The sequence below is a fragment of the Hyalella azteca genome, unplaced genomic scaffold, assembly GCF_000764305.2.
Source record: "Hyalella azteca isolate HAZT.00-mixed unplaced genomic scaffold, Hazt_2.0.2 contig10333, whole genome shotgun sequence".
NCBI lineage: Eukaryota > Metazoa > Arthropoda > Malacostraca > Amphipoda > Hyalellidae > Hyalella > Hyalella azteca.
Genome location: NW_025940377.1, coordinates 240,221 through 249,703, shown reverse-complemented (window position 1 = coordinate 249,703; position 9,483 = coordinate 240,221). Strand labels below are relative to the sequence as shown.

The 9,483-nt window shown below is 43.3% G+C and overlaps 1 protein-coding gene across 1 annotated transcript in view; it reads left to right on the top strand.

Moving 5' to 3' along the window:
• Positions 1-2,601, top strand: part of LOC108677797 (putative gamma-glutamylcyclotransferase CG2811) — a gene marked incomplete in the record, with an annotated part of 3,447 nt that extends 846 nt beyond the window's left edge. The window contains 3 exon segments of the mRNA XM_018166076.2: positions 350-439; positions 1,611-1,899; positions 2,392-2,601. Of these exon segments, the coding sequence (XP_018021565.1) occupies positions 350-439; positions 1,611-1,899; positions 2,392-2,420 (408 nt within the window).
• Between the last annotated feature and the right edge of the window lie 6,882 nt (positions 2,602-9,483).

Here is a 9,483-nt window from a genome sequence, read left to right as displayed (position 1 = left end):
GGTGGGTGCTGTACCTGCTGCGGGCGCCAGGGGTGGGGGAGGTGGGTGTTGTACCTGCTGCGGGCGCCGGGCGTGGGGGAGGTGGGTGCTGTACCTGCTACGGGGGTGGGGGAGGTGGGTGCTGTACTTGCTTGTTGATTGGCAAGGTTGATGGTGGAACAGCTTGTTAATTGGCTTGTGTGTCGGCCAAGGCGATGAAAAAGACAAATATTTACTGTTATTTCGTTCAATTGGGTCCTTTTTTCTTCGTAATATTCTGTATTGTAGATCAATTTCTTAGGTGTGTCAATGTGCAATGGTTGTAAATGCTAGTAATTATATTAGGTATAATTTATTGTGGCCTGTGCAGCATGTGGAGGGCGAAGTGTACGAAGTGGACGAGCGGATGCTGGCGCAGCTGGACGTCCTAGAAGACCATCCTAAATATTATGAGCGCGAGGCGAGTAAAATTCCCAGTAAAATTTACAGACGCGGCAGCTTCTGATTTGGATTACCAGAAGCTGGGGCGACTCTAAATTTTGTTACCCAGTAAAAATTTACGGACGCGGCAGCTTCTGATTTGGATTACCAGAAGCTGGGGCGACTCTAAATTTTGTTACCCAGTAAAAATTTACGGGCGCGACAGCTTCTGATTTGGATTACCATAAGCTGAGGCGACTCTAAATTTTGTTAGGGGAGATGTTTGCTAATGTGTGCATCCAACATTGAGCATATTGATGAATTAAATTATTGTTATAAACGAAGTCGCTATGATTATGATCGTCTTGAAATGGAGGAAGCGTAGGTATGTACGGACGTAGTCGTCCATTTAATCAGACCATAGCGACGTGTGCAGTTGATTTTTCTTTCACGCACTCGCTTATGCAATCTGGCCCCACCAGGACGTGTTCATTCCGGTTAAGATAACCGACTAGTTGCTATAACCCATGGTTGAACTATATAAGGTTGACCCACGAGAAGTTCCATCTTTCAGTTCCGCTTTGATATTACGTCACGTAGATCGAGAAACGTAAACAATCCCGTCATACCCATGATGGATTGGTTGACTGGCTTGATCGCATTTCGGTGATTGGTTAATGCCCGTGACGTCATTGATCTCAGTACCGTCACAGGCGAACAACAAACTACATTCGCAAAAATGAGCTTCTCACGGGTCAACCTTATACTAGTTCAATCATGCCTATTACCGTGCTGGGGCTCGGAAGCTGCCTTCATGATCGTGAAGGTACAAGTTCGCTTATGAATCATAATTAAAACACTTTATATTAGTTTAAAACACTTTAATTAACACTTGAACACGAATACATACTTTATACGAATAATATTACGACCTCAATTTATGTTAATACATTAAAAATAATAACGATTTCTAACCCTTTCAACTTTAAGTTATTTTCATTAGCAAGGATTATTCAGTCTTTAAGAAATAACTTCAAGTTAGCAGTCCAGCCTGGCATTTTATGCGCTTGAAAATTCTTGCAATTTTGGAATCCTGTTCCTGGGTTTGGAATCCCGAATCCCGTCGTTATTCCAGTGAAGCTCTAATTACATGCAGACTCTGTACACCCAAATTTTCCAATAAAAAATACATTTTACTCATTTTAATTCAGATCCGTCGAGTGACTCTGACACCTCAGGCTGGTGAGGCCACTCCACTCACTCCAGCCAGTGAGACCACTCCACCCACTGCCGCCAGTGAGGCCACCGTCGATGCGTGGGTGTATTTGCTGCCCTCGTTCAAGCCTGCCATGTTGGACCTGCCCAGACTCAAGAGCTACTCGGCCTCAGGGCCTCATGGCCTCGCGTACATGCCTAGGTATGCGAGGCCCAAGCCTGGGCCAGAGTACTGGGTGGACGTCAAGGACGGCGTAGCACAGGGCCCCCCGACTGGAGAAAATGGTCAGGAGTAGGAGGGTTAAATAAGGAAGGAAATGAATATGGTCAGGAGTAGGAGGGTTAAGTAAGGAAGGAAATAAATATGGTCAGGAGGGCTGAACAAGGAAGGCAATAAATATGGTCAGGAGTAGGAAGGCTAAATAAGGAAGGAAGTAAATCTGGTCAGGAGTAGGAAGCGGGCTAAATAAGGAAAAAAATATATACGGTCACGAGTAGGAGGGCTAAATAAGGAAGGCAGTAAATATGGTCAGGGGTAGGAGGTAGGCTAAATAAAGAAGGAAATAAATCTTATATACTTTTACACAATTTATAATCTATAAGAAGCCTCTTGCTCCTCCTGTCTGCGAATTGTATGTAGTTTTGCCTTTGACAGCATTCGGCATCAAAATTTACTGATTATTCAATTTTTGTCATTTTATATGTATTTTATATATATATTGTATGTATGATATTTGATATTTTAATCCTGCATAACTTTTAGTTTTATTGTTGCAGTGACGACATCAGCGACCGAGATGACATAATGTGACTCCTGAGCCTGCACATCTTACATTCCACAGCACATCTTGCATTCCACAGCACATCTTACATTCCACAGCACATCTTACATTCCACAGCACATCTTACATCCCACAGCACATCTTACATTCCACAGCACATCTTACATTCCACAGCACATCTTACATTCCACAGCACATCTTACATTCCATTACATCCCACAGCACATCTTACATTCCACAGCACATCTTACATTCCACAGCACATCTTTTAGCCTCGTAACGTTGACTTAATAAAAATCCTTGTGATGGAATTATCTAACTCTGCTGTTAAACAGGGACTCTACTCGCGTATGCATTTGTTATCAAGTTCTCTATTGTTATCTGGTGTGTCGTGGGCACAGCTGACGCGTCATTTGTTATCAAGTTATCTATTGTTATCTCGTGTGTCGTGGGCACAGCTGACGCGTCATTTGTTATCAAGTTATCTATTGTTATCTCGTGTGTCGTGGGCACAGCTGACGCGTTATTTGTTATCGAGTTCTCTATTGTTATCTCGTGTGTCGTGGTCACAGCTGACGCGTCATTTGTTATCAAGTTATCTATTGTTAGCTCGTGTGTCGCGGATACAGCTGACGCGTCATTGTGGAATGTGACTAGAATCTTATTGTGACGATGATTCATGATCCTGCGTACAATTTGAATATTTAATTGAGTGAATCAGTAATAACCCATTGTATATCCTAAGACTTAATTTTTCAGTGCATTCAACAAACGTACATTTGTTTTCTCAGTTCTCTCCTGACACCTGTACACATTCATTTTGCATGATCTCGTCTATACTCTATCAACATCCTACGTACTCGCACTGATCTTACCCGATACAATTCTCGCCATCATCTCACTTCTTCTAATTCATTCAGTCTCTCGCTCACCTCCCAGAATAAATTAGCAGAATTAGTTATTTTCCTTTTATTACACTCCCTAAATAAGCACCGTCTGAACGCGTCCCTTGCTAACCTCGTTCACAAGACACTGACCGAACACCAGGCTGCAGCACGGACTGGCCCGAGAACGCTTCCTCGTGGCACGCCGCTGCACACTGAAGCCCAGTCTGATACGGACCCATTAATACTGACTCGTTGTCGTCTCCCTACTAGAAAATCTCTGATTCATTTGAGTACATTACTCTCAATTCCTAAAGACTTCAATTTACGCAACAGCCGCTCATGAGGGACACTGTCAAATGCCTTGGCAAAATCAAGGTACACTGCATCTACTGGTTCCCTTTCGTCCAGCAGGCGAGTCCATTCACTCAGAGTAGACAAGAGGCTCGTGGTGCAAGATCTACCGGCAATAAAGACATGTTTACAGTCTGATAGGATATTATTGACAGTCAAATGATCGATCAATCGATCCCTCACGACTGATTCCATTACTTTGCAAACGACACTTGTCAAACTGACAGGGCGATAGTTGCCCGGGCAACTTATGTCACCTTTTTGTGCTCCTGTTTTGTCACACATCACCATGTGCTCTTGACACCTCGTCATCACCACGTGCTCCTGACACCTCGTCATCACCACGTGCTCCTGACACCTCGTCTTCACCACGTGCTTCTGACACCTCGTCATCACCACGTGATCCGTACATATGCCACGTGGCGTATATATAAGTAATATAACTTCATCTGGAGCACACACTGGTATTGACCAATTAAACATCGGAGCGGTGCGGCCCAATTGGCAATTACAGGCAGGGTGGCCCAGTGGTTGGGCAGGGTGGCCCAGTGGTTACAGTTCAGAGTACCAGGATTGGCGCAGATAGGCGCGGGTTCGATCCCAGCTCTGTGCGCCAGTTTCTGGTCAGAATCGGCAAGGAGGCCGGGCGGTTAAGCACAGCAGAATTGTAGAAGTGAGTTGCGAGTTCGAGACCGCAACAAGCTGTGAATGTTCTGCGATGTTGAGAATCGGCGACAGGCCTACGGCCTAATAACGCTGAAACCGCTATTATATTATTAATTGATGTTCGTGTCTGAGGACTGGTCATGCGTGCCGCCGGTTTGGGAACAGGCTGAGAAGTAATGGGTCTTCCTGGAAAATTACCAATTTGAGCTATTTATTTGTTAGGCTAAACAACAACTTTCATTGCGCTGAGAAGTAATTTATACATATTCTCTCAGCTTGAGTTATTTATTTTTTCGAAATCAAAATTATTTTCGAAATCGCAAATAATTTTTAAAATAAATTACCTTATGATGCTTTGCTGCGTCAAATTTGGTGATGATAAATAATATGACTATATTACTTAGGGGCATTTATCCTCTTATCAGTGGAATATATTTGGTGGCATTCCAAGAAGCGGTTGACAAAAGAATACATATTCGGCAAAAATCCACGTGTGGCCTGGATCTGACCTCACTTTAAATTAATTATTATCATGATGCAATAGCAGGAAGCGTCCCGTAGTTATGCGAATAGTTTTAACATTCAAAGTAATGGTTAATGTAACGTTAACTTCGTCCAGATTAGGCTGAGATTGACTACTAGAGACGAGTTGATTCCGAGTAGCTAGCTATATTTTATAGGCAAATCATTTGCCGCAAAACTGCCATGTAAGAAATACGCGAGTTCTGATGCATGATAATAAGTACATTTTAGTATATTTTTACTCATGTGAACATTTAACAAAAAAAAATACCCAATCATTTGAATGGATATTTGCATATCAGTTTTATAAATGAGTCGAAAGAAGTCGTGGTAGTAAATCATGGTCGTGCATCTTATGAACGCTTCATAAAACATCAAATTAATTCGTACGTTTGAAGAATTAAAATGCAACTAAAAACCCAGTAATTATGTAAATTCAGTATTAATTGTTACACATGGGGACATCATTCCATAGGACGATGTGCAAAGCATATATGCATTTTCCAACCGCGCAATACGCACGAATAACGTTCTCAGACGAAGTGGTCAACGAACATTGGCAGGGTGGCCCAGTGGTTTAAGTTCAGAGGACCAAGCTTAGAGCAGAGAGGCGCGGGTTTGATCCCAGCTCTGTGCTCCGTTTCTGGTCAGAATCGGCAAGGAGGCCGGACGGTTAAGCACAGCAGAATTGGAGCACTACTCTGCACGTTGCTGCAAAGAGGCACGTTGCACCATCTTGCTCGAGATGAGCCTGCGTGTTTTTGAAGGCATGTTTTTTTGTATATTTTTTTATTATTATTATTATTATTAATTTTTTATTATTATTATTTTTTAGTTTGTATTTTATTTATTATTTTTACACTTATTATTATTTATTTTTTTAAATTCTGAAGCATGTGACAAGTGTCCGGTACTTGTTGATGACACTTTCCTGCCTGGAGTGCTCTGGCTTGTGGCTGGGCCCAAGCTTTCTCCTGTTGCCCCCAACTAATGACTGAGATCAGGCTGGGCAGTGCATTAGCACTCGGAGCCTTCAAATTCAAATCATCATCAGAATTGGAGCAGTGAGTTGCGAGTTCGAGACCGCACAAGCTGTGAATATTCTGCGATGTTAAGAATCGGCGACAGGCCTACGGCCTAATAAACGCTGCAACAGCTATTTTAACAGCTCATGCATATACGCTCTCCATTGCAATTGGCGCACCACTGATCCAAGTATTAGACACAGATAAAAGCCATCTACAGGCTGCGAAAAGAGGAGAAACGAGGCATGGCCGAATAGGTTTGGCCAGATGCGCTTCTACCTGTACAGTAGAGCGCGATTACGTCAGTCCTGGACGGAGCAGAAGGTTTATTCTGATCCGGCGTGGACTGCGGACAGTTTGGCTTACGGCACGTGTATAAGATCATAGTAGCTTATCTGGGATAGATTCCAGTTCGAGCTGCGATCGACGACGGACGTTAGTAAGTTCCTAAGCCAGTGAGCCTAGCCTACATATCTGGTTTCAGTTTTGAAACTTGAGATTACTGTGGTTTTGAACTCTGAGAAACCTAAGAATTAATAAAAAGCGCGACATTGTCAACTACGAGAATGTCGCGCCATAAGAGGCGGAAGGAGAGTAGCCTGTCTTCAGATGAAGGCAGCAACTCTCCTTCTGTGCCTGAACTAGTTGGGTTGCCTTTACCAGTGGGAGATAGATCAGATGATCTTGTTTTTGTCCCAGAAACACCTAGCTCACCATCATTAGATGCATCCTCAACTATCCCAGGCTCTGCTTTTGGGAGGCCAGCTGCCACTGCCACTGGTGGAGAGACTGGTTTTTCCAGAAAGAATGACTTTGGAGGTTTTCCTGCTGGCAATCACCCTTGTGATCTCTCTCTTGGCTCAGAAAGTTCTGAAGATGAGATCTTAACTCCTGCCCAGAGACAGGGAAAAGGCCATAGACTATCCTCTGATTCCTTTGGGAAAGTTATCATTATCGAGCCAGTGGCTGATGCTCGCCCAGTTGAAAAGTTTTTTTCAAATGACTTAGCCCTCAGTAAGGCCTTAGCTGAGTCTCCTTTTGGCAGGGCTGGAATTGCTAAGTTTAGTAAAAATCTAGGACGCAAGATTCTGGTTATTACCTTGGAAGATAAGCCTGGTGTAGAGATGTCTGCTTTGCTGAGCACCACACAACTTGGTTCCTGGATTGTAAAGTGTCGTGTCCCAGCCAATCACTCCAAGTCTGTTGGAGTCATTGGACCCATGGGAGAGGATATCTCAAATGAGGAACTTACTGAAGCCTTGGATCTGGCTGGCTATACTGGTGCCTCTGCGGAAAGAATACAAAAAGGTAAAGAGAAGATCAATACCTCTATGTTTAAAGTAACTTTCAATACAAACACTCTGCCACCTTCTATCAAGCTAGGTTACCAGCGCTTCCAGGTAAACCCGTACACTGCAAAACCCTGGCAATGCTTCAAATGTCAGAGATTTGGACACAGTGCTATAAGCTGTAGGAGTGCTCCACGTTGTGTTAAGTGCGGAGGTGCCCACAGTATCAAAGACTGCACAACTCAGGGTCCCCCTCATTGTTGCAACTGTGGCGGTGAGCACACAGCAAGCTATGGAGGGTGCAAAGCTATGAAAGAAGCACAGATAGTTGAAAAAATCAGAGCTAAGGAAGGAATTTCTTATAAGGATGNGTGGGAAACCCATATCTTGGGAATTTATTGACATGAACCGTAGCTAAGTTATGAAACCCTTAGCTTCATGAATAATGATCTTTCTACAGATGACCTTACGCGGCTCTGCTGTGTTTAGCGGCTGGGCGGTGTTCCGCGGCTTTGCCGTGTTTCGGGGAATTGCCGCGTTTCACGGCTTTGCCGTGTTTCACGGCTTTGCCGTGTTCCATGGCTCTGCCGAGTTCCACGGCTCTGCCGTGTTCCACGGCTCCGCCGTGGCGTGTTCTCTCCAACAGGTGCTAAGAATAGGAAGATCCTGAGATAGGCAGGGAGCTAGAGTTAGGCAGGGTTGCGTACTGATTGAAGAAACTGTGAAGCCCAGAAAGTGCTACGTGAAGAAACTACTTAGATAAATATAACTGAAAACCCTGTCGTGGGGCCACATTGGACAAGTCTTCAGAGGCTCCCACAAATCTGAAACGAAAGAAAAAAAATAGCTTATCTGGGAACATTCTGTGGAGTAGAGTGGGACCTGTTGAGAATTAACTACCTACCTATTTGATGCAGCTATTGCAGCAGATTGTTGAGTGAGACAGCTGTGTCTTAAAGTTAGTGTGGTCGCTGTTGGGCCCTGTGCTGTGGCGTGATGACTACTTGACTAGGTTACAATACATTACCTAGGCTACACAGTCTACACTGCTACAGCCTACAGGTTCTTGGGAAGTTGGGACTGTTGGGTTTGAGGATTAGGCCTACTGGCTAAAAAAAAAATTCCTCATATTTTAGTCAAAGCTTATTTATAGACCAGAAATGTCTGGCTTAGTATAGTTATTTGCATTATGAGTCTGAGGGTTAGGCTACGCGTTTCAGAAATTCGGAGGGTACCTAGGCGTTGCCGGCAGGCATGGAATATATCTACCTGGCGAGCCGCGACTGAATTTTTTGAGCCGTGATTTTATGAATTTGCCAGCCGTGATTCCATTTCTACGAGCCGTGATTCCATTTCACCGAGCCGTGAGTTCCATATCTCGGCCATGAAAAGCCATTTACGAGGTGCGAATTTATTTACATAGTCCATGCTCGTGTTACCCCAAATCTCTAATTTTACCCTTAAACAGTCAAACAGCAACAATAAAATTTGTGTCTACTGTAAGTTCAGCACACGTTAATGCAGTCTGGCTGCTTTGACATGACCGCAACTATGCGCGATCTTCAACAAAACGTTTCGTTGATTTGTTTACATTACAATGTTTGTTTTTTCTGCAAGATATTTTTGGCGGGAACGGTAAAGCAATGCGGATTGCGGAAGTGGAAGTTGAAAATTTTATGCAATGACATGTTTGCAAAGTGCAAACCGCGATTTTTTAATTAAACAAAAATTTATGACATTCGAGCCGCGAGATTTCATACCTACTGAAATTATATGATATTAGAGCCGCGATATTTCAGACAAAAATAGGACTTTTCCAGACTAGGGCGTTGGCACTTGGCAATTGGCATCATGCCATCAGCCTCCAGGCCCAGGGCCTGTTTATGAGTTGAATTTTTGGTCCATGTTTGCAAGTTTGCACTCCCTGTTAAACTGACCAAAATTAGTGAGTGATACCGGTTGATTTACTTGATTAGGATAAAGGTTCAAATATTTTTTTGAAAATTATCAATTATTTATTCAATCCTATTGTCATTGAGAAAATTAAATTAGCTGTTTATACAGCTTATCAGCTTGTGAAAAAATATTGCCCTAGCCGATATTGATATAGGGTAAACGCGGTATATTCCGACATCGTGGGTAATTCCGTCACCTCTTTAGTTTTTCTGTTATATTAAGCTTTGTTTTAGTTCCATGATTCCATCAACTTCCATGCGTTCGTTGATGGTTGAAATGGTGACCAGAGTGGAAATCTAAGATTAGAGGTTCACTTAAAAAAAAGCGTTCCGCCTTGAAAAAAAATGTTCCAGGCAAGTGGCAACTAGAAACAGGTTTGCAGGTCGTCAGA